The 25311-nt window shown below is 58.5% G+C and overlaps 2 protein-coding genes across 3 annotated transcripts; both read right to left on the reverse strand.

Moving 5' to 3' along the window:
- Positions 1 to 1564: 1564 nt before the first annotated feature.
- On the reverse strand, positions 1565 to 6645 carry LOC123932647 (non-specific lipid transfer protein GPI-anchored 23). 2 transcript variants are annotated; one of them, XM_045991110.1, is made up of 4 exons: positions 6469 to 6638; positions 3300 to 3618; positions 1833 to 1998; positions 1565 to 1743 (listed from the first exon to the last, which is right to left on the reverse strand). In XM_045991110.1, the coding sequence occupies exons 1-3, from the start codon at positions 6553 to 6555 to the stop codon at positions 1859 to 1861; spliced, it is 546 nt and encodes a 181-aa protein (XP_045847066.1). In that variant the 5' UTR covers positions 6556 to 6638; the 3' UTR covers positions 1565 to 1743; positions 1833 to 1858. The 2 variants fall into 2 exon arrangements, with proteins under 2 accessions (XP_045847066.1, XP_045847067.1); XM_045991111.1 differs by lacking the exon at positions 1565 to 1743 and having other exon boundaries at positions 1988 to 2124; positions 6469 to 6645.
- Positions 6646 to 7564: 919 nt separating this feature from the next.
- IQCN (IQ motif containing N) lies at positions 7565 to 24327 on the reverse strand. The gene is made up of 3 exons (XM_045989956.1): positions 24314 to 24327; positions 16839 to 20397; positions 7565 to 8537 (listed from the first exon to the last, which is right to left on the reverse strand). Exons 1-3 carry the CDS (start codon positions 24325 to 24327, stop codon positions 7608 to 7610), a joined length of 4503 nt encoding a protein of 1500 aa, XP_045845912.1. The 3' UTR covers positions 7565 to 7607.
- Between the last annotated feature and the right edge of the window lie 984 nt (positions 24328 to 25311).

Here is a 25311-nt window from a genome sequence, read left to right on the forward strand (position 1 = left end):
TGTGACGGAGCGTGTGTGTGTGAGAGGGGAGGGAGGCTCAGGGTGGGCAGGTGTTACGTTTAAATGTTCCCTGTGCTTGTAAGAGAGAGAGAGGTGGAAACACGAAGAGCCAAAGAGAAAGAGAGAGAAAGGGAGAGACATGGAGAGACACAAAGAGAGAGAGAGGGAGACAGAGGGAGGTGCAAATTTGAGGTAAGAACGGAAAGATTTTATCAGCTCAGGGTCTGGGACAGGTGCTTCATAGGACAACCCATGAGGTGTGGCCTCAGGAGTTCAGGGGGGGCCGTCTGGGGTCTCTGGAGGCTCCAGGAAAGTTGGTCACCATGCTGTGCCATCCTAGGCAGGTAGATGACCCTCTCTGGTCAATGCAGTCCTCACAAACAGCCTCGATTGGAACCACAGGGGATAGGGGGTCGGGGGTGGGGGTCCTGTGACCAGAGGAAAGGGGTTATGTGGCTCTGACCCCTTGGGAGCTACTGAAAGTTAATGTTTCACTGGAATGGCTGCCTGCCCGGGAGGCCCCGCCATCCCTCTGCCCCCGAAAATCACTGGAGCATGACCTCTCCCACCCCAACAGGCTTCATCCCCATGTGCTGTGTGACCTTGACTCCCCCCCACCTCTGTCACCACCCATTTCAAGGAACGGTAAACCCAGCTTTGAAGGGGCAGTTCCGGCCAGAGTCCTGGCCAAGGCACAGCCTGGAGCCTCCATGTCCCACTCCACTGGAGAAGCCTGGAAGGTTCCAGGGGGACAGGGTGGGTGGGAAGCAGGAAGAACCCGCTAACCCAGGCAAAGGCCTGCCCCTCCCTGCACTAGTTTCCTTCCTATGCGATGGGAGGGGAGAAGGTGGGGGACCCAGGCTCAGACCCTGGGAAACAGGACTGAGACAAGGTGGAGGAGCCATTTTGACTCCCTGTTCTCTGTAGGCTTCTGGTGCTTTCCCTGCCTCCTGTACTGCCTTCTCCCCCTGCTGATTTGCCCTCCTGAACACTTGAAGAAAGATCTACTAGATTGTGGAATTTGCTGGCTGGACACTACCCTTTGACATTTGAGCTAAAACCCACGCTCTTTCCCACAGTCAACGTAGCCCCCCACAGTCACCAATCACTCACCCTACTCTGACTCCACTCATTTATTTGTTGTTTCCCAAACATCTCAAGTTCTTCCTACCACAGGGCCTTTACACTTGCTGTCAGGCTCTGCTTCCTGGGACACCCTCCTAGCTTTCCTTTACACTTGCTGTCAGGCTCTGCTTCCTGGGACGCGCTCCTATCTTTCTCCAGGGTGGCTCCTTCCCACCTTTCAGGTCTTGGATAAATATCACCTTCCCAGAGAGACCTCCCTGCCCTCTCAGAAAACCTGGACACGTGGGCCCTTGGGATTTGGCCACCCCAAATCCCAAATCTGTAAACCCCAATCTGTGACTCCACGACCCTCTGTTCCATCCGAAATGATGCCATTTGATCCCCTGGCTATTGTCCATCCCCACCTTTGAGACCGTGGGCCCCATGAGGGTGGAGAAACGGTTCCCACTATGACACCAGCACAAAGTAGACACCCAGAAACATTTGTCACAGGAGCCCATGACTTGGGAGGCCACAGAGGAATGGTACGGGCTTTATTCTGGCAAGCATAGCCCCTCCACAGGTGCTCCTGCCCCATCCAAGCCCCCTTCTCTCTCAGCACCATGGAGATCACTCTGGTGGGCAACAGGCTGAAGATGACGTTCGGTTCACAACTCCCTAGAGGAGGGACACACACAAGACATTCAGGCGCCAGCAGGGTTTACAGCAGGAACTTGGGAAGGCGATCCCTCTAGCCCAGCCCCCACCTCATCATGGAGACGTCATCCAGCTTCTAGAACTCAGACACACCCCGGTGGCGGCACTTCACTGCCATCAGCACAGACCCGATGAGCAAAACAGACACCAGCAGACACACAGCCACCACCACGCCGGGGTTCCTGTGCAACTCAGGAGCCCCAGAGTCACCTGGAGCTGAAGGGAGGAGGCGGAGTCAGCAATGGACCCCACCCCTCCCAAGACTGAAACACCCACCAGGGCCCGGAGCTTTTTTTGAGTCCTTTCCCAGGAAGCTGTGCTCGCCTTTCCCTCCTGCTGGTGCTGTGAAAAAAAATTTTTTTAAAGTAGCTTTGTCCTTTTCCTTGTGAATATCATCCATCTGTAAGGAATTCGTTCAGTGCTCTGTGTTTTCGCTGCCCTCACTGGCCACTCGCAGGGGTTCTTGCAAAGTGAGAAAAATCGAATCTAGAATTCTATTTCCAAATGCAAAAATGCTCTGAGGATACATGTAAAAATTGACACTTCGGGAAGGCAGTTTGCATCCTGTGACTTGTGTTCACACTGTTCTTTGGACATTTTGGAGATGACGTATTATTTGGAAGGACAGATTTTCTAAACTCCCTAATAATACTTGGCTTCTGCTGAACCCCTGGGGGCCCTGTGTGGTCACACTCTGCAACTACTCTACCCTGGCTGCCCCCCATCCACTCGTAACCCACTCATCCACCCCACCCACCCGTTCCAGCCTCTTCGATCTCCCCCAGATCTGCCAGGCACAGTCTGACCTCAGGACATTTTGATGGGCTGTGCCTGGACTGCTCTCCTGCTAGATACCTGTGTGACTCCCTTCTTCACCTCCTTCAAACTGAGACATTTGCTGACCATTCTTTAAAAATTTCAATCCTAGGGGTTCCCGGGTGGCTCAGTCAGTTAAGTGTCTGCCTTTGGCTCAGGTCATGAACCCAGGATTGAGTCCCGAATCAAGCTCCTCGCTCAGCAGGGAGCCTGCTTCTCCCTCTGCTTGGGCTCTTTCTCTCTCCCCCAATAAATAAATGAACATCTTTCAAAAAAAAAAAAAGTCAGTCCTACCATGCACCTCTTGATCTTGGGGTTGTGAGTCAAGCCCCATGTGCAGGTAGAGATTACTTAGTAAATAAAGGTTTAAAAAATATTTTTTTAAAAATTCAATCTACTTATATTGGCATTCTGGCCCCTTATCCTGTTTATTTTGTTATTTTATAAACAAATACATAATTTACTTGTAATCTGTCTTCCGACAAAGCTATCGCTCACAGTACCTGGTGATACACACTAGGTGCTTAATAAATGTGCGTAGGATGAAGGTCTGAAAGGGCTTAGGTGAGACCTGGTAGAGACTGGAGAGAAGCCCTTCTCCACATATTCTCCGGTCTGTGTCTCCCCCTAGTGGCCAATCTCAGAACTGCAGCCTGGTACGCCCAACCATTTCTCCAACCCCCAAACCTCTTGGTACTCACCAGGGTCTTTGGTCACGGAGGTCTCATCACTGGTCGCTGAGGGCATGGAGGAGGGCTCTGTTCTGGGGCTGGGAGAAGTGGAGCTCCAAGGCAGGGTCAGGGTGGAGGAACTTGGGGGGCCGGAGTGGGAGGTAGGGGTAAGCTCTGAACCGGGGGAGACAGGACTCGAGTGAGTGGGTTGTGTGGAGGCAGACATCAGCCCTGAATTTGTGGAGTTGGTGCTGGAGTTGGGTTGGGTGAGGGGCGGTGTCTCTGAACTTAAAGAGTTGTGGGGGTTCGAGTAGTTTTCCCCTGACCTATGGGCTCTGGTCAGTTGAGTCTGTTAAAAAAGAAACAGGTTCAAAATGGAGTCACTTGTGCTAAGCCCCACATCAGCAAACCAAGACTTACTATCTGATCTAATTGCAGTGTCCACCCCTCTCACTGACGTGTGACCTCTAGCCCGTCAATCTGAATGACCCAGTCAGGATTTGGGAGATAATCTGCCTGATAGACTCCCTCTCCTCTGCTTTCCCCCGCTAGGAAGGTACACCTGCTTGAAACAATCCACCGTTTGCCAGAAACTTCCTTTCCCTTCCCCCTTCTGCCTATAAAAGGCTTCCATTTTGTACAGCTCCTCAGAGCTCCTTTCTGTTAAGATGGGCCCCTGCCCAATTTGTGAATCATTGAATAAAGCCATTTAGATCTTCAAATTTACTCTATTGGACTTTGTGTTTTAATAAGCCTGCCTCTAAACTCAGGGTTCTGGGGTAGATGGTAGAGCCTGTCTCTGAACTCAGGGGGCTGAAGTGGTTGGTGGAGGTTTCCACTGAACTTGGGCGGGGGTGGGGGGCTGTAGCGCGGAAGCTGGCTTCTCTATCCTGCTCGCAGAAGCCCCCCAAAAAATAACACTTGGAAGGAAAATGCCACTCACCTAGAGGGGAGGGGATGGTTAGGGATGAGGGGGGAGGCCCCAGCCCCAGCGCCTCTCTGGCTGTCAATTTCCTTATTATCCCAGATAGTAAACACCTGCCGCTCAGCAAGACCGAGATTTAGTGCACCACCATGAGTGCTCAGTGGGAAAGCAAGGCACCCTGTCTGAAGTCCCACAGCCAAGAGTTCCAGGCCAGATCCTCCCAGCCCCCAACCTTGCTTTAGGATTCTAGAGGCCCTCTGAACCCAGGCAGCATACTGGAGAGCTCTTTCTTCCTTCCTTTCTTTCTTTCTTTCAATTCAGCAAACTCTACCCTCCATGTGGGACTTGAACGCATGACCGTGAGATCAAGATTCCCAACCTCCACCAACTGAGCCAGTCAGCAGCTGCCCACCATCCCAGGGAACTCTTTTAAACCTTTGGAGACTCTGTTTGTCTGTAAAATGGACATCGTGGTAAATCAGAGCCTCTGAGCGCTCACACAGTTCTGGTGCCCCATGGGTGCCCAGTGACACTCAGCTGTACAGATCCAGTTCTGAGCTCCCGGGGAGAATCAGCTCCTAATTTTCTTTGCTAGGTACCTGGAAGGTCTCCAGGGCTAAACTCAGAGCCTTAAATAAGGGCCTGGCTCGGAGTCCTGGGCTCTGGGAAGAATCAGTGGATTGGGTCTCTGGAAATCGACCCTACTTTGTTCCAGCCGCTCCCTGGCTCCTACCCCACCCCAGGCACTGACCCCCGGAGCTAGACAGGGTGGGTGAAGGTTTTGTGGGCCACCTCCCACAATGACTTCCCAGTTCTGGGTTCTTTAACAGTTTGCCAGCTCGTTCGTCAGCCACTCCCTGCCCCACCCCATCCACTCTGGCCTGGGCAAAACTCTGCTGCCCCTCTTGCCTAACCCCAGGTAGCAAAAATGAGGAAGTAACATTCAGGGCTCAACCCGGGAGGGAGCTGGGTGTACGCACTGACAACCCCCCACCCCCACCCCAGTTCTCTGTCCCGTCTCCCAGGCTCCCAGGCTCAAGACCAGGAAATCTCGAAGAGGCATCGTGCACTGGCCTGATGTCATTTTCATTTTTCAGATGGGGAACTGAGGCTCAGGAGGGTAGAGAGTCTGGCCCCAGGTGACTGGGAAGGTGGGAAGAGGGCCCCTAAGGGCCCCCGAGGAGTCAGGGACAAAGAGGCCAGCCTCCCCAAACTGCTTCCCACCACTGAGGAATTTCTGCTGAAATCAGAAGACGACTCAGGGCCACGGTGGACCCCCAGCCAACCCAGGACCCTCGGGGAGCCAAACTTTTAAAGTGAACGGAAGCACAGCAGTGGGCCTTGAGAGAGGAGGCGAGGGTGCGGGGGACACCATCTCTGCGGGATGCCAGTAGACAGGTGCTTATGGGCTGCGGGAGACTCGACCAGAAGGTGAAGTGGGGTCCTTTCCATGCGCTGTACCGGGAGTTCGCTTTGCCCCGAGAGTCCTAGACCAGGAAGCTGGCGAGAGCCAAGTCAGCGGGTTCCAATCTGGGGCTGGCACAGATGGGCGACTCGTCTTGCCTAAGCCTGTTTCCCGAGCTCCCCCCTGAAGAGGGAAGTGCGGGGTCTTTGGAACGCAGCTCTTGCCTGCAGGGGGAGTCCCATGCATGGTGGCCCCCAACTCAGAAGAGTCCAGGTTTGGGGCTGGGGGATGGGCCCAGAGAGAGCAATGACTTGGTGGGAGACGGAGAACTCGGGGAGAAGGATCCAAGTTCAACTCCTGCAGTCTGGGAACTGTCTTACAGGGCGGCAAAGGGAAATTAAGCCAGGTGCCAAGAATGTCTCCTGGGAGCCATAAATAGCATAAGTGACCAGGAAGTGAGCCCTTGTGTTCCCCCCCCCCCAACTCCACCACGGCCGCGGGGTCCTCACTCCTCTCCCTGTGGGGGTGGGCTACAAGAAACTGAAGTTTGAAACAAAACCTCGGACTGGGTGTGGAGCCCTCCTAGCCGCTGGCTGGTCCAGCTCCCGCTGGGATTGCAGAATCGGCAGTCTCGGGGCCGGGGCTGGGGGCTACAGGTGTGGTGGCGCTCCAGCTCTTGTCACCAGTGCCCCACTTTGCTTCGGAGAGGAGCGGCCCTCTGGGTTTGGGGGGGGGTTACAGGGAAGACAAGAGGAGGGGCAGGCTGACCAGTGTGGCCTGAGGGAGGCGTGCAGAAGCCAGGTAGGTGTGGAGCTCAGCCACGTGCCCCGCTCCAGCTTCCCGGAAGCCAGGCGTCCTCCTGTTCTTACCTTCCCATGCAGCAGTGAAGAGAAATTCCCGGACAGCAGCACCAGAGCCAGCAGCAGAAGTGGAAGAGGCAGCTGGGAGGCTGCCATTCTGGGACAGGGAGGGCTGAAGGCGGGGTCGGCACAGGTGTGCGGCCGGGTGCCTGCAGTCCAACACCTGCCCGCGCAGGTGCAGGCACACCCTGCTGGTGGCCCGCAGGATTGCGCCCTGGTGGGGCCTCCAGACTCAAGCCCTGGGGGCGGGGAAGCGGGGGGGGGGGGGGGGGGAGGGGGGTGCCCGCACTGCCACTTAGTGCTCACCTTGGTGCCCCGATGCCCTCTCCTGCCGCCCTCTCCACCTGGAACCCCCTACCTCTCCTAAAAACCTCACCTAGACCATGACTCTGAAGCCCTCAAACTCTCCCTCTCCCCTCAAGGCACTGCCTGCCACCCCCAGTTCCCCTTCCCCTCCACTCTGTGGCCCCCTCCACAGCTGCCCCAAACCCATGCCGCCATCCATTTCTTCCCCCCTTCTTCCCCTCCTCTCCCCAGGCTACCCTCCTCTCCCTCCCTCCCTCTCTGCCCTGTTCGTGCCCCTACAGGCTGGCTATATCTGTGTCTGCCTTGATCTCCCCTAGATCGGAGGGGGGGGTGGGTGGGCGGTGAGAGAGAAAGGCAGGGTACACCTCCCAAATGAGGAAGTGGCTGGAACCCCCTAGCATTTCCTGAACGAGGCATGCACCTGTAGGATTTTCTAGGGCCAACGAACTCATGGTAGCCATTCCAGGCCAGGTCCCCAGACACTGGCTTCTGGAATGTGCTGGGAACAGCTTCCATCTGGAACTGACAGGACCCTACTAGCGTGGATAGAGACAGCAACCTAGGTGGGGTCCCACGTTCGGCCCTGACCTCCAGAAAAGGGCTTAGGGTCCCCATCTCAGCCATAGACCCCCATGTATCAAGTGCCTGGTTGGAGGCTCCCATCCAGGCTGTTCCAGACCCTCCCGAATTCCACCCCACGCTCCCCAAACCAGGCCCAAGACACCCCCATGAGCACAGTTGGACCAAGACCCAGGCTGTGGAGGGTTTTATTCGTTAGACCCAGAGAGCCACACTGCCCCTCCCCGGGCGTCCCCCCTGCCGTCCGCCAGTTAGCCAATGTCCTAGACGCCCGGCCACTGCATGTCCTCTGGGTTGTCCCACGCTGCTGCTCCCAAGAGTGCATCTGGAGTGAGGGAGACCCGGGTGTGATGGCCGCGCCAGTTGGCCTGAAGCATCCTTGCGGCCATCTGCTGCTGCCTCAGCTGGCGGCGCACGGCAAAGCCCCTCCAGGCTGCCTGGATGGCCGTGGCTGCCTTATTCTGGCGATGGGACTCTTGGGGGCTCTGGGAGGCCATTGGGGTGTCGCAGCCCCATGGCATGCCGGCTTGGGCCTTGGAGCCCCGACCCATGCCGTGCACCACCCGAGTGGGCAGGGTGTGACCGCACGTGTGGCACGTGCGGGGGCTGGAGCCCACAAGCATCACCACGCTGGGCGGGCTCCCCAGCTGGGGGCTCAGGGACTGGCAGAAGGGACAGACGTGCGGCTGGCAGGACTGGAAACAGCGGTGGTCCGATGTGGACTTGGTCCTGCCGTCCGCCTTGGTCCACACACCGGGGAGCAACTGCAGCTGGGTCTCTATCTGGCGGGTGCGGAAGCCTCGCCACGTGGCCTGGATGGTGGTGGCCGCTTGAGAGAGCCGGGCCAAGTCCCGCCGCACACGGTAGCCGCGCCAGGCGGCCTGGATGACGACAGCCCACTGGTGCCACACCCTGATGGTTCGGCGTACCAGGTAGCCACGGGCGCGCGCCTGGATGGTGACCACGGCACGGGTGACGACCTTCTCCACAGCCTGCAGTGACGCCACCTGTTCCCCCGACCGTCCGGGGTCCACCGCTGCCTCTCTGCCCACGGTGTCCCAGGGCCCCGAAGCCCTGGCCAGATCCCACGCGCCGCCAGGGGCCACGGCGCTGGTCATGGGCCCGGCCGCTCCACTGGGGACGGCGGCAGAGTTCCACGCTTGGCCACCAGCTGTGCCGGCGTCCACAGGGCCCTGGAGTACAGTGGGAGTCAGGGACACCCTCCGACAGCCTGCGGGAGCCACGGCGCTCTGGAAATCCCAGGAGCCTGGCGTTGACTCCGGGATAAAAAGGGGCCTCCGGGAACCATCAGGTGAAGACTCATAGCCCAGAGACACCCTGCGAAACCCTGGGTGCAGCCTAGGGGCGGCCACATTGGGGGCCATATCCATGGTGCGGATGATAGGTGTCACGGCTGGCGGGGTGCTCTCGGCGTGCCCGGGACTCTCCTGAGAGGACCTGGGGACCTGCTCCTGCACGTCGTACAAGGGCACCACCCTGGCGACATTACTGTCTAGCATGTCTGAGACAAGATAACCATGCACGGACCTATAGGATTTTCTAGAGCCAAGACATTTGTGGTTGCTCTGAGCCAGGTCCCCAGGTGCTGGCTTCTGGTGGGCCCTGGGGAGCGCGTCTACCTGGAAGCCACCAGATCCCACCCCGCCAACCGTGGGTGGATACAGCACATGAGAGGCCTTGTAGGTGGTCCCTGATCTCTGGGAAGCGCTTGGGGTCCCCATGCCCACTACAGACCCTGGGTGAACACTGGAGACCCTAGAACAGCTTTGGGCCAGCTTGGGGGACGCTGAGGCTATGGGAGAAGCCCCCATCTTGTGGGGATGGCCCTGGGGCACAACGTGAGTCACCGAGGGGCTCTGGGGCACAATGTGAGCCACCGATGCCCGTCGAGCCAAGGGGGCCCCAACAGCCTTGACAGACTCTATGTGCACACTGGAAGCCGCGCTAGCAGTCACAAAGTGGGAACTGGGAGCCCCCCAGCTGGTTGCTGACCTCGGCGGCAGAGTTGGGGTGGTGCTCCCAGCCATCAAGGGCTTGGCAAAACTCAGGGACTGGGGCAGGACAGGAGCCATGCCACTGGTCAGAGACTTGGTCTGGCTGGGAACCAGCTCCAACAACAGCCTTTGGCCGTCGGGAAAGAATTGCTGGCTGTGGCTGGCGTCAGCTGACAGGGGATCCTGCGGCATCCATGGGGTTGCATCAAGGACCATGGACTCCGCACTGGATACGGACACCTGGGACAGAGCCTGGCTCAGGTTCTCTGGCTTCCTCGTGACCTGGTCATCTGTGGTCTCAAATGACATCATCTCCAGAGCGTGGCTCAACTGGGTGGCCCTTTGTAGAACCGTGGGCGCCCGGTGTACTCTCCTGGTTGTGCCACTAGCTTCCAAGGACCGGGGATGCAGCTGAGCTAGGCCAGCGACATGGGATCCCTGGAAGGGGGCTATAGACCCTTCCCTAGCCGGGGCTCCATGGTAAGGACGGGGAGTGATCCCGATCAACATGGACCCCTGGGGAAGGCTCTGGGCCACATTTCCCATGGTGGACGGCAGGCCAGCTACATTATTCGTGGACTCCAGAATCAGGCCCTGATTCAGTTCCCCAGAATCTACAGCTGGAACCACAGTAGAGGTCACAGGCCTGGGAGACACACCTGGGACCATCCCACCCGCCACTGAACCCGAGATCAGGCTTGGTACAGTGAAACTAAATGAGGGTCTTACAAAGCTTTGTCCCTTCCCGCCAGCCCCAGATGTTGCAATCAGACTAGGGGCCACCCCACTAGCCACAGAACCTGGAGGAAAGTTCTGGGCCACAGCACTGGCCACGGGATCTGGAGGAAGACCCTGGCCCATGCCGCTGATCACAGATCCTGGGGGAAGGCTATGGCTGATACCATAGATCACAGACCCTTCAGGAAGGTTCTGAGGCACACCACTGACCACAAAACTGGGCGGAAGGTAGGGAGGCACACCACTGATCACAGACCCCGGAGGCAGGCTCTGGCCCATGCCCCGGATCACAGATCCTGGGGCAAGCCTGGGGTCCACACCACTGGCCACGGTACCTGGGGCCATGGCTGTGGTCATCCTACTGGGTACAGAACCTGGCACCAGGCCACTAGCTGTGTCCACTACGGGCTCCTGACTGAAATCATTTGCTTGTTCATAACCGGGTGCCACGATTGTGGTCACAGAAGGATGCTGCTGGTTCAAAGATATTGGAAGATCAACATTGACCTGAGACATGCTGGGGCCTGCGTCAGCCCGAGAAAACTTGATCGGACTCGTACCCAGTCTGTTGGGCACTGAAGCCCGAGAGAAACCAGGGCCCACCTCTGAGGCTTGCTCATGAATCAAAGGGGCACCTGCCCCAGAGGCCGGAGATGCATGGGGATCCACGCCACTGGCCCCCTGAAACTGGTTTGGACCCATACCAGTCGCCACACTTCTCTGGCACACACTCCCTGTCATGCCCGGAGACAGAGACCCTGGAGACATACTCGGGAACATACCAGCAGCCAGGGTCCCTCGAGACATATTTGGGAACATGCCAGCAGCCATAGTGCCCGGACCGATGACTGTAGCCACACCCGGGAACAGAGCCCCAGGACATGGATTTGTTCCCTGGTCTAGACAAGAGTCCTCGCCACTAGCCCCAGATGCCTGGAAGAGATTTGGGGCTGAGAGAGGGAGAGCAGAATGTTCAGTGACGCTTGGGTGCCCCCTGCTGACTCCGAGTGGCTGATGACACGTCAGCGACACCTGGCTGAACTCAGGGGCCTGGGGATTCGAGGCTACCCCACCAACCGTTCCGGGATCCTGACAGGGGGCCATGCTGGTGGCCACAGGTGACTGGCTCAGGTCTCGGCTCGTGCTGCTAGTGGCATAAGAATATGATGAACTCAAAGGGACTTCAGTGACCAATGGATGACCCCGACTGGGGGCCACTGCACTCACCCTTGACGGTAGATTTGAACCCACCTTAGGGGCCCAACCTGATTGACCAGCTGCACGACTGGTATCAGCAATTACTGATGGCTGGAAGAGGCTGAGGGGCCCCCGATTGGCCACAAAGGGCTGAGCTAGGCTGGGGGCCACCCCATCAGTCATAGGTGGTGGGTCTAGGCTGGAGACCACCACACAGGCCACTGATGGCTGGCCTAGGCTGGGAGCAACTCCACTGGTCACTGATGGCTGGTGTAGGCTGGGGGCCACTACACAGGCCCCTGGTGCTGGGGCTAGGCTGGGGGTCACCCCACCAGTCACTGATGGCTGCGCTACAGTGGGACCCTCCCCATCAGTCATAGATGGCTTAGTAAAGCTGGGGGTCATCGCATTGGCCACAAATGGCTTAGCTAGGCTGGGCGTTACCCCACTGGACAAGGATGGCCGGGCTAGGCTGGGGGCCACCCCATTCGTCAAAGATGCCTGGGCTAGGCTGGGGGACACTCCACGGGTCACAGATGCCTGGGCTAGGCTGGGGGCCACCCCACCAGTCACAGATGCCCGGGCTAGTCTGGGGGACACCACACTGGTCACTGATGGCCAGGCTAAGCTAGGGGCCACCCCACCGGTCATAGATGCCTGGGCTAGGCTGGGGGACACCCCACCGGTCACAGATGCCTGGGCTAAGCTGGGGGACACCCCACCGGTCATAGATGGCTGGGCTAGGCTGGGGGACACCCCACCGGTCACAGAGGCCTGGGCTAAGCTGGGGGACACCCCACCAGTCACAGATGCCTGGGCTAGTCTGGGGGACACCACACTGGTCACTGATGGCCAGGCTAAGCTAGGGGCCACCCCACCGGTCATAGATGCCTGGGCTAGGCTTGGGGCTACCCCACTGGTCATAGATGCCTGGGCTAGGCTGGGGGGCACCCCACCGGTCACAGATGTCCGAGCCAGGCTGGGGGACACCCCACCAGTCACAGATGCCTGGGCTAGGCTGGGGGACATCCCACCGGTCACAGATGTCCGAGCCAGGCTTGGGGACACCCCACCAGCCACAGATGCCTGGGCTAGGCTGGGAACCACCCCCCCGGTCACAGATGTCTGGGCTAGGCTGGGGGACACACTGGTCACTGATGGCTGGGCTAAGCTAGGGGCCACCCCACCGGTCATAGATGCCTGGGCTAGGCTAGGGGACACCACACTGGTCACTGATGGCTGGGCTAAGCTAGGGGCCACCCCACCGGTCATAGATACCTGGGCTAGGCTGGGGGACACCCCACCGGTCACAGATGCCTGGGCTAGGCTGGGGGACACCACACTGGTCACTGATGGCCAGGCTAAGCTAGGGGCCACCCCACCGGTCATAGATGCCTGGGCTAGTCTGGGAGACACCCCACCGGTCATAGATGCCCGGGCTAGGCTGGGAGACACCCCACCGGTCACAGATGCCTGGGCTAGGCTGGGGGACACCCCACCAGTCACAGATGCCTGGGCTAGTCTGGGGGACACCACACTGGTCACTGATGGCCGGGCTAAGCTAGGGGCCACCCTACCGGTCATAGATGCCTGGGCTAGGCTTGGGGACACCCCACCTGTCATAGATGCTTGGGCTAGGCTGGGGGCCACCCCACCGGTCACAGATGTCTGAGCCAGGCTGGTGGCCACCCCACCGGTCACTGATGGCTGGGCTAGGCTGGGGGCCACCCCATTGGTCACAGATGCCTGGGCTAGGCTGGGGGACACCACACTGGTCACTGATGGCCGGGCTAAGCTAGGGGCCACCCCACCGGTCACAGATGCCTGGGCTAGTCTGGGAGACACCCCACTGGTCATAGATGCCTGGGCTAGGCTGGGGGACACCCCACCAGTCACAGATGCCCGGGTTAGGCTGGGAGACACCCCACCGGTCACAGATGCCTGGGCTAGGCTGGGGGACACCCCACCAGTCACAGATGCCTGGGCTAGTCTGGGGGACACCACACTGGTCACTGATGGCCAGGCTAAGCTAGGGGCCACTCCACCGGTCATGGATGCCTGGGCTAGGCTGGGGGACACCCCACCGGTCATAGATGCCTGGGCTAGTCTGGGGGACACCCCACCAGTCACAGATGCCTGGGCTAGGCTGGGAGACACCCCACCAGTCGTGGATGCCTGGGCTAGGCTGGGGGACACCCCACCGGTCATAGATATCTGGGCTAGGCTGGGGGACACCCCACCGGTCATAGATGCCTGGGCTAACCTGGGGCCCCCCCCACCGGTCACAGATGCCCGGGCTAGGCTGGAGGACACCGCACCGGTCATAGATGTCTGGGCTAGGCTGGGGGATACGCCACCGGTCATAGATGTCTGGGCTAGCCTGGGGGACACCCCACTGGCCATAGATGCCTGGGCTAAGCTGGGGGACACCCCACCGGTCATAGATGCCTGGGCTTGGCTGGGGGCCATCCCACTGGTCATAGATGCCTGGTCTAGGCTGGGGGACACCCCACCGGTCATAGATGCCTGGGCTAACCTGGGGCCCTCCCCACTGGTCATAGATGCCTGGGCTAGGCTGGGGGACACCGCACCGGTCATAGATGCCTGGGCTAGGCTGGGGGACACTCCACCGGTCATAGATATCTGGGCTAGCCTGGGGGCCACCCCACCGGTCATAGATGCCTGGGCTAAGCTGGGGGCCACCCCACCGGTCATAGATGCCTGGGCTAGCCTGGGGGACACCCCACCGGTGTCAGATGCCTGGACTAGGCTGGGGGACACCGCACTGGTCATAGATGCCTGGGCTAGGCTGGGGGACACCCCACCGGTCATAGATGTCTGGGCTTGGCTGGGGGCCACCCCACTGGTCACGGATACCCCTGCTAGCCTGGGGACCAGCCCACCTGTCACAGATGGCCAGGCTAAGCTAGGGGCCACCCCACCGGTCACAGATGCTTGGGCTAGGCTGGATGCCACCCCACTGGGCACAGATACCTGTGCTAAGCTGGGGACCACCTCACTGGTCATAGACACCTGAGCTAGGCTGGGGGCCACCACACTGGTCACAGGTGGCTGGGCTGGGCTAGAGGCCACCCCACTGGTCATAGACGCCTGGGCTAGGCTGGGGGCCAACCCACCGGTCACAGATGGCCAGGTTAGGCTAGGAGCCATCCCCCTGGTCACAGATAGCTGGGCTAGGCTAGGGGCCACCGCACCAGTCATAGATGCCTGGGGTAGGCTGAGGGCCACCCCACTGGTCCCTGATGGCCGGGTTAGGCTGGGGGCCACCCCACTGGTCATGGATGCCTGGGCTAGGCTGGAGGCCACCCCACCTGCCACAGATGGCCGGGATAGGTTGGAGACAACGGCACCGGTCACAGATGCCCGGGCTAGGCTGGGGGACACCCCACTGGTCACAGATGCTCGTGTTAGGCTGGGGGCCACCACACCAGTCAGAGATGCCTGGGCTAGGCTGGAGGGTACCCCACCAGTCACAGATGGTCGGGCTAGGCTAGGGTCCACCCCACCAGTCATAGATGCCTGGGCTAGGTTGGGAGCTACGCTACCAATCACAGGTGGCTGGGTTAGGCTGGGAGCTAACGCACTGGTCATAGATGTCTGGGCTAGGTTGGGGGCTAACCCATGGGTCCCTGATGGCTGGGCTAGGCTGGGAGCTACCTCACCGGTCACAGATGGCTGGACTAGGTTTGCGGCTACGCCGCCGGTCATATATGGCTGGGTGAGGCTGGGATTCATCCGACTCGTCCAAGATTTCTGCTCCAGGCCGAGATTCACCGTACTACACACGGATGGCTCAGTTAGGCTGGGGACGACCTTACTGGCCATCGATAATTCAGATGGGTTGGTGGTGACCTTACTGACCACAGATGGCTGGCCTGGGTTTGGGGTCACCTTACTAACTACCAATGGCTGCGATAGGCTTGAGGTCAGCCTGGAGGCCGCAGATGGCTGCTGATACACGGTGGGAACCACATTATCCAAGGACAAACTTCTGGTCAGTCCCATCCTGTAGGATTTCTGGGGCAATGTTTCCGTCAGACCCATGGAGCTTTGGCCTGAGGACGCGTCCCTCTCCTCCTGATCATCTGAGCCCCAGTGGACACTCAAGGTCATGCGGCCAGACACTGAACTATGGTGCAGAATGGGTATCAGCTCTGAGCCTGCAGAGGGCTGGGGGTAGAGGTTTGGAGACGCATGTCCCCGGCTTCCTCTCTCGGTTTTTTCCCTGTCTCTAGGCCCCTGGGGACTCCCCACAGCCTCGCCAGAGAGGGCGGTGTCAAAGCTGGCGTCCCAGGACTCCTCCTCCACCAGGTCCATGGCCGTCAGACTAGCCACAGACATAGCAGAGGGGCTGAGCGAGCTGCCGCTAGGCAACGAGCTCTGGGAATTACTCACGTTTGGGCCGCAGTCTGTGGAGCCCTGGGACAGGCTTCCAGCCATGTCATTGTCTGGACTCTGGGCCAAACCGGTCACTTCACTGAGTATATGGCCAGTCCCTTGCTCCGGAGCGCAGCGCGCCCCGGCACTGGCACCCAGGGTTCGAGTCCTCTCCTGCCTGGGGATGGCTGTGTGGGAAAGGGTGCGTGCCGACCTGCTCCCTGGGGAGGCTGGGGACATGCCGGCCTCCACCTGAGTCTTGAACGCCCAGCGATGACCAGGAGCCATGGAGTTGGGCAAGAGACCCAGGATTACGTCACTGGTCTTGGGGGTCTGGGGTTGGCTTAGGGACACTTTGCTCCCACTGGCACCCCTCAGTGCACCTGGGGTGGCCTTTTTGATCCTCTCCCTAGTGTCTACGGAGGCCCGTTTGTGATTTGGGGACTGTGTTTTCTGCATGGTCTCCTCTTGGAGCACGGATGGCTGTCGGGGAGCTTTGGTAGAAGCTCGGTACATGCTGGAGGGCACCTTGTTGACCCCGGGGTACTGACACCAACAAACAGATCCCCCATAGGCAGCGGCGCACTGGTGGGAGTGTGCGGCGCTCCCCTGACCCGCTGCCCCGACACGCGCACCCGAGGCCGCCCGGCCCTCCCCTGGCGACGCCCACGGATGCGGGGCCACCCTGCTGACCGCATGTGGACTATGGGAGCTCGGGGCTGTGCCACCAGTCACCACCGACTGCTGGCTGGTGCTCGGGCCCACACCATTGGCAATAAGCGGCTGCCACAGACTGGGGGGCGGCTGCAGGTGGGGTGGCTTGGGTAAGCTGGGGCCCGTGTCACTCTCCACGGGGTTGAGATCTAATGCTAATTCACTGGCCCCTGGGGACAGGCGCACGTTTTCCTCACTGACTGCAGGGCTCAGATGTAGGTCTGAGCAGCCGCCCCTGCTGGGGTCCAGGGCAGCGATCAGGGGATGCTGATGAATGGCAGAGATCACTCTACTAGCCAAGGAGGCACCCACAGAGACCACCGGTGAGCAGGGTGACCCCCCGAGCATGGCCCCATCCCCCATCTCTTCCAAGAAGCCAGCAGGCCAGCCTGTGAAGAAGCCCTCCCAGGCCCCGTCCTGGGGAACCCTGACCTTGCTGGGCTGTGGTCTCACGGGGTCTAGGGCGGACCCCCATGCGGCCGCTGGGTTGCCCCTGCAGTCCACCTCCACGGGGGCCGGAGTCACAGTCATCCTGCTTCCTGCTGTTTTCAAGGCGGCCTTGGGGAGGACGACGCCAGTCCTCAGGGCTGCCTGAGACAAAGACTGGCTGAGGACAGCACCCAGCTCCCCCTGACACAGGGCCTGGCTCAGAGCAGCCCACTCCTCCTCTGTCAGGGCCTTGCTGAGCACATCCGCCAGCTTACCCTGCTTGGCCTTGGTGAGTTCTGCCCGCGGCTCACCAGGGGAGAGGGTGCGGGACAGCGCAAGGCCCAGCTCACCCCAGGAGAGCACTTTCATCAGCGCCGTTCCCAGCTTGCCCTGGGGCAGGGCCTTGGCCATCGTGGAGCCCAGGACTTTCTTGGACAGGGCCTGGTTCAGGGCTGCCCTCACTTGCCCCTGGGAGAGGGCTTTGGCCAATAGGGCGCGGAGGTCCTCCTGGGATCCCAGCTCGGCGGCCAGCTCGGCGCACAGGGAGGCCAGCTGGGAGGCAGCCAGCTCTTCTGCACAGGGTGTGGCTGGGCCAGGCATCGGTGACTGGGCCCGGGTGGTCCCACTGTCACCCCAGGATTCAATGTTACAGGTGGGGTGTCCATCAGAGGCCGCCAGAGGCACCAGCATGCTCTGGGTCTCGCAGGGCCCCTGGCTTGGGCCCTGGGTGCCTTTGCCCTGCACATAGCTGTGGGGCTGGATCTGGGTCAGTCTGTCTTCTGGTTTGGCTCCGGGCAGATTGCCAAGGGCACCAGTATGCTTGCAGGGCTGAGTGGAGACCTTGAACCCGGCCAGGAGTGGCTGCGACTGGGTCTTGACGCTGAGCTCGGCCGAGTGCTGGGCTGCGTAGAGGCACTTGGCTGTCTCCATGACCAGCTGGGCCTGGGACTGCGTCTTGGTCAGCTCGGTGGGCAGATGTGCTTTGGACTGGACCTTTATCACTCTGCTGGCCAGATGCGCCTGGGACTGTGCCTTGGTCAGACACGTGCCCAGATGTGCAAAGGACAGGGTCTTGGTTAGCTTGGCAGGCGGATGGGCCTGGGACAGGGTCTTGGACAGACACGTGCCCGGGTGCGCCTGAGCCTGAGTTGGGGTCAGCTTGGTGGGCGGATGGGCCTGGGACAGGGTCTTGGACAGACACGTGCCCGGGTGCGCCTGGGGCACAGCTGCCGTCAGTTCGGCCAGCAGCTGCCCCTGGGATGAGGCTGTTGTCGCACAGGTGACCAGCTGCTCCTGGGGCGGCCCTCGGGCCAGACAGGTCTCCAGATGTGTCTGGGGTGGGACCTTGGCCGGACACGGGGCCAACTGTGCCCCAGGCAGGACCACGGCCGTTTCCATGGGCACGTACACCTGGGACTGAACCTTCACAACGTCTGCCCTTGGGCGTGTCTGTAACGAGGACTTGTTCCTGTCCTCGGCCATTTTCACCCAGGGGGAAGCCTGGGACATTTCGATGGCCACACTGGAACTGGACACTGTTTCTATTTTCACCTGCTTCTTGGAAAAGGCCTTCATTCTTTCAGCTTCCAAAGGAGGCCTGGCTGGAGCCTTGGGGGCCCCAGCCCCCAGATGTTGTGCGTTAAAGTATTTGACCTTTCCCTCAGCCAGGTAGGAGTGAGAAGAGCCCCGGACCATCCCGGCGGTCTGCTTGGCGTTCACCACAACCTTGGCCTTCGGTCCGTTCAGACACGTGTGGGATGAGGCATTGGAAATCCCAGCTGCCGCAGTTGCCGGAGGTGAAGACTTCAGATTTCCGGCTGCTGAAGGTGGCAGGCACAGGGTCTTGAGGATGGCGGCCATGGAGCGAAATTGGGCTGGGGTTTTGGTGACCATGGCTGCCAGACGCGTCTGGGGAGGGGTCTTGGTCACGGAGGCCCCCGGGAGCATCTGAGATGGAGTCTTGGCCATGGCAGCGGCTGGACATGTCTGCAGCAGGGTCTTGGTCATCGGGGCTGCCGGGCGCATCTGGGCCGGAGTCTTGGCCATGGCGGACACTGGGCACGTCTGGGGTAGAGCCTTGCCCATGGCGGCCACGGGCCGTGTTTGGGTTGGGGGCTTGATCAGAGAGGCCAAAAGGCATATCTGTGGTGAGATCTTGGCCATCATGGCTGCTGGTCGTGTCTGGGGTGAAGCGTTGGTCATTGAGGCTGTGGGTCGCATCTGGGTGAGGGTCTTGGACATCGGGGCTACTGGGCATGGCTGGGGTGGGGTCTTGTTCGCCATGCCCCCCAGGCCAGACCGAAGTGGGGTCTTGGTCATGGTGCCTGGCTGGGATGTCTGGGGTGAAGTCTTGGCTATCGCAGCCACCGGGCACGTCTGGGGTGGGCTCTTGGCCATTGGGGCCACCGGGTAAGTCTGGGGTGAGGCCTTGGTTATTGTTACCGTGGGCGCGGAGCACGGTGGCGGCAGGGTCTTGCTCATCATGGCCGCCAGGCACGACTGGAGTGGGCTTTTGGGCATCGGGACAGCAGGATACGGCTGGGGTAGGGTCCTGGTCACGGCAGCCACTGGGTTCATCTGGGTTGGAGTCTTAGTCATCCGGGCTGCTGGGTATACCTGGGGTGGGGTCTTGGCTATTGTCACCGTGGGCACCACACATGGCTGGGGCGGGGTCTTGGTCATCGTGGCCGCCGGATACATCTGGGGCGTGGTCTTATTTATCACAAGGGCTGGGTCTGTATGGGGTGGGGCTTTGAGGACGTCTGTCTCCACGTGGCCCTGGGTCTGTGTCTTGAGGGACCCGTGAACTGCCTGGGCATACCTCCCACATGGGGTTGGCCCCGGGGCACCTGCCTTGTTGGCTCTGGTGGTTACTTGCTTGGTCTTCACTATGTCCCCTTCTACGTGGACAAGGCAAGCATTTCTGACAGTTCTCGTCATCAGGCACGGGTGGCACTTTGCGTCTAGATTCACGGGACATGGCAGTCTGATGGCAATGGTCTGGTGGGGCAGGAAGGTGACGCTGGGGCCCCCAGTGGAGCCAGGCGCCTGCATACCAGGCTGGGGAGCACCCCGGGCCTGAGGCAGGGACAGCTGGTGGGTGCAGGTGTCCAGGCTGTCGGAGGAAGGGAACTGGGTCTCCTTGCTCACCATGACTGGCTGGGCCACGGGAGGCTTGACCTCTCCTGGAGGCTGGAAGCGCACCTGCTGGGGGGCATGGTAAGGGATGTCACCCTCTTCCTCACTCACTTTCTTTTCCACGGGCTTGCCAGAACGGAGGAGCCGCCTGGTGTTGAAGCGTCGCCAGGCCTCCTGGATGGCCTTCGCGGCCTTCATCTGGGAGATCAGCTTCTGCCGGAGCCGGTAGCCCCTCCAGTTGGCTTGGATGAGGGTGGCCGCCCGGGACAGCATCATGTCCATCTCGTCCACCAGCACATTCTTGAAGGCCTGGCTCTCAACCACAGCCCGCAGACGTGGGATGTGACGAGGCACCGTCACGTCCTTGTCATGCTGTTGCAGAAGGGTCTCCCTGGATGCAACTGGCTCAGGCTGAGGCTGCGGACTCAGTGTCCCTGCTTTGTCTTGGAGACTGGAGACGGACTGGGGCTGGTAGAGGCTCTGCCCGCTGGGTGACGACGGTAGCTGTGCTGCTTCCTGCATTGTCTGGGTTCCTGCGCGAATCAGCTCTGTCTGCAGGGAGTGGCATGGAGGGGGACAAGGAGGGGAATCGTACAGACGAGAGGGCTCCTGGCTGGAGCAAGCACTCCGGGGACCTACAGCTCCTCGTTCCTGATGGCTCGTAATCTTCCTCCTCACCTTTACAGGTCCCGCCCTCTCCCAGCCACCTGTCCAGGTGGCCTTCGGCACCTATGTCTCCCTCATGATCCTGTGGCCACTCCGACGTTGGCCACAGTGCGCCTTCTCAGCTGAACAGCCAACCACCTTCTTTTTGAATTTCCTTTGTATCTGGAGCGTACTGTGAATATAGCACGGATCGCACTATTTGGGAAATTTCCTATTTGTGTGTGTGTGTGTGTGTGTGTGTGTGTGTATGCGCGCGTGTGTGTCTCTCCCCATTTACTGTGATTTCCTAGAGGGCAGGAACCAGGCCTGAGTCATTTCCTTGTCCCCATCTCAGTCATAGGGCCTGGTTCCGGGCTGGGAACAAGTACGTGCTGGGTGGGCGTCTAACTTCATAAATGTGTGGCCGAGCTGGGTGGATAGACAGATGAATGGATTAATCTGGATAAATGAATGGTAGATGGGCTGGGAAGATGGGTAAAGGGCTGTGTGGAAGACTAAGTAGGTAGATGGGGTTGGTGAATGAATTGATGAGCAGATCAATGAATAAGGAAATGGACACACGGACGGGTGGATGGATGGATCAATGAATGAATGAGTGGATGGATGAATGGGAGGGAGGGGGACTGGAGGGAGGAATGGATGGATGGACAGACGAGTGCGTAGAGGACGGATGAGATCTGAGTCCATAAAGGAGTATGTGAATGGAGAGAGCTGAAGGATTTGGTGTAGAGATCAACGGATGATTGATGTGTGCTGGATGATCCGTGCACGGATGCTGGAGGACTGAGAGATGACAGGTACATCACTGGCAGATGGATGGGTAGAAGAATGAGGGAGTGACTGTGGTTTCTAGAAGCACCTTGGTTCGGAGGGAACTGGGGCACTGCCAAACAGCCCTGATATGTCACCTAGAGCATAACATGCTTGTTGGGCAGAAGCCCCACCCCCACCCCCACCCCCTTTCTGGCTGAAACAGCCTATTTCTTTCCCAGACATCTTCATACCTTGGAGGGCCATAGAGTTGGAGGAGGAGCAGGAGGAGAAGGTACAATCTCAGAGGCCAGCTTGCAAGAGGATGCAGCCTTCATTCAGCCCTTCATCCCATGCAACATGCAGCAACACTGCCTTTGGCTGGCTCTGTCCTCAAGACCAATGGGAGAAGAGATGTTAAGAGAGAAACAAAAACAAGAACAAAGAAACCCTAACATCTCAAAACAAAAACTAAAAACTTTTAAGTCCACAAAGGTGAATGTACAAAGAAGTTTACCCTTGTGTTCTTTTGTATGTAAAAGCAAAACACCTAGAAATCACCGAAAAGGTGATTGCTAGGGGACCAGTTATACGTGCTTAAAGGAGGATATTCAAAGATGTTCATCACTGTACTGTTTATGAAGAGTAAAAACTGAAAACAACTCAAATGCACAGTGGCTTAAATTAAACAGAACATTCATACAGTGGTATGCTATCCAGCCATTAGAAATGGTGTCCAGATCCACAAAAATAGTTAAAATTGAAAAGTGGACGTATCATGACCAACTGGGGAAATTGTCACTATCTTGGAGGCAACTTGTTAATTCCACCCTGATATTTACACTCAAGAGTTACAAGTGTTGGTACTCACCCCAAACCAGAAACCATCCAAATGCCCACTGACGGAAGATCTAAATCCAACCACATCAGTGATTGACGTGATAATAGACTAAACACTTCAAGGCAAAGATGATCAAAATAGGGGCGCTTGGGTGGCTCAGTGGGTTAAAGCCTCTGCCTTCGGTTCAGGTCATGATCTCAGGGTCCTGGGATCGAGCCCCACATCGGACTCTCTGCTTAGCAGAAAGCCTGCTTCCTCCTCTCTCTCACTGCCTGCCTCTCTGCCTACTTGTGATCTCTGTCTGTCAAATAAATAAATGAAATCTTTAAAAAAAAAAAGATGATCAAAATAGATTTGTTTTCAAAGACCCATGTGCTGCCTCCTTTCACGATAAGCCTTCTAGCTTCACCTACGTGACGGCCTGAATGTCCTGCCCTGCCTTGTCTTCACCCCAAACCCCAAATGGGCTGGGCTCATTCAGAACACGCATCAGTGTGAACTGAATCATAACAGCAAGTGGGCCTGAGGCTGGTTCTCCCGGAGGTAGGCAGTCATTGTCCCCATTTCACAGAGGAGGAACCTGAGGCCCAGAGAAGCCACATATCATATTTCTTACTTTTTTAAAAAAGATTTTATTTATTTATTTGACAGAGAGAGATCACAAGTAGGCAGAGCAGCAGGCAGAGAGAGAGGAGGAAGCAGGCTCCTGCTGAGCAGAAAGCCCTATGCAGGATTTGATCCCAGGACCCTGGGATCATGACCTGAGCTGAAGACAGAGGCTTTAACCCACTGAGCCACCCAGATGCCCCTATTTCTTACTACTTTATTTCTGATTTGTCTCCCCCATTGAACTATGGTAGGACGTGGGTAGGGATGTCTGTCTCTTTTGTTTGCTGTTGAATCTCCAGTGCCTAGAACAGTACACACAATAGATGTTCAATAGATGTTTATTGGTAGATGCATGGGTGGATGGATGAGTGGGTGGATGGATGGACGGATGGATAGATGGATGAGTGAACAGATGGATGGATGGTTGGATGGATGGATGGATGGATGGATGGATGGATGGATGAGTACCATCCAAGCTTCAGATCTTAGAGAGAACAGCCTCAGGATCTGAAGTGGCCTATCCCAGACTGTGGTTCAGTCCTTTCAACGAACTCAACCAGAATGAGCGAACAGACAGCAGAGTGAAAGGAATGTGATTACAGGGGACACGAAAAAGGCATAGGGGCCCCCAGACATGTAAACCGAGTGGCTGGCTTGGCAATTTTGAGTAAAGCCTTCTGAGTCTCGGTTTCCTTGTCACAGTAGCTAAGACCACTTTCCCAGCCTCCCAAGGAAATATCACAGGCTCCCCAGGCTGGGATCCCAGATGGACAAACACACCCTCAGGTTTTGGGGAGCCCCAAGTGCCCCTGCTCTGAGGGGCTGAAAAGCTGACCCACTCCTTGAAGTGGCCTGGAGGGCCCAAGGGGGCTCTGAGGATGCTGGGGGCCAGAGGAGAACAGCCCAGTCTCCGTGTACCCCCCACCAAACCCTCCACCAGCCCCACTCACCTGCCCCTGAAGCTGAACCCACCAGCCTGAATGACCAGCCTTGGGGCCCTGGTGCCACAATGGCTTTGTGACTCACAGCTAAGTTCCAGCCAATCCCTATCAGCTCCTGGGGGATGGGGGTTCTAGAAGGCTGACCCAACATGGGGGGCAGGGCCTAGATCAGCACTGATGGTCATGGCGGTTGCTTCCTACTACCTGCCTGTCCTGAACGGAAAATTAGGGCTCTGAGCAGAGAGGGGGCCCCAAATTCTTTCCCTACATGTGTCTCGAGGTATTTGTTGAACACCTCACTTTTTGTTTTTGTCTTTTTTAAAAGATTTTACTTTTAAGTAATCTCTACACTCAATACGGGGCTCGAACTTATGGCTGCACAATCCAGAGTCATGTGCTCTGCTGACCGCACCTGCCGGGTACCTCTGAACACCTAACTTGGTAGTGGGACCTGATCTGGGCCTGGGGACACACACAACGCAAAGAATTTGGGGGTGTGAAATGGCTAGGCGGGAATCAAAGAAGGGGTAGACGGGCTGAGTTCCATAGGAGGAGAAGGGGAGTCATAGGAGAGCTGGGGGGCGGGGGGGACATCCCGAGTGGAGGACACAGCACAGGCAAAGGGCCCAAGGTGAGAGGAAGTTGGGCACAATTAGGGAATGTGGAGGCTGGTGTGGTTGGAGGCAAGGGACAAGAGAGCCAGGAGGCAGAGTACTGAATAGGTGGGACCTCAGAGAGGTCCCAAGAGCTTGGGTTTTGTGGCTCCTGGGTGACTCCGTCGTTAAGCGCCTGCCTTGGGCTCAGGTCATGATCCCAGCCAGGGTCCTGGGATGGAGCCCCGCATGGGGCCCCCTGCACAGTGAGCCTGCTTCTCCCTCTCCCTCTGCCTGCCACTCCCCCTGCTGTGTTTTCTCTGTGTAAAATAAATAAATAAAAATCTTTTTTAAAAAAGTGTGGGTTTTATTAAGAAGGCCCTGGGGGACCCACGAGAGGGTCCAGAGCAAAAGAGGCACAGTTTGTACTCTGATTCGCATCCGAAAAGTCCAGGCGGGCATCTGTGTCTGGCCCTGAGGATGGGGGCTCCTTAGGGTGGGGCTGGGCCCAAAGTCCCTTGGGATCCCCATATGGGCCTGGCAACAGTAGATATCAACTCTGAGCCACAGTCCTTAAGGGGAAAGTGAGGCCACCATTCCCATCCACCTCCTGGGGCTGGGCTGATGCCTGCTATGAATCACTGCTGGCCAGGCTGGAGCCGACACACTTCTTGGCCTCAGTTCAACAGGGTCCTGCCAAAGCCACACCACCTGGCCTCCAGCCTCAGCCTCGCTTCCCTGGGGAGCCACTGGGAGGCAGCAGAGCAAGAGGCCGGCCAGCAGAGACACCCAGCCTCCCCGGGCAGAGATCCCCTCATCTTCTCCACGCTGTGGCTGTAGCTCGGGGCAAAATCAGAGACGTGACAGTTGGACAGGACTTACGTCCTTGGTTTCAGCAATGACCAGGACAGCTCCCATCCATGCCCTCCTTGAGATAA

Source organism: Meles meles, chromosome 20 (assembly GCF_922984935.1).
Source record: "Meles meles chromosome 20, mMelMel3.1 paternal haplotype, whole genome shotgun sequence".
Taxonomy (NCBI): Eukaryota; Metazoa; Chordata; class Mammalia; order Carnivora; family Mustelidae; genus Meles; species Meles meles.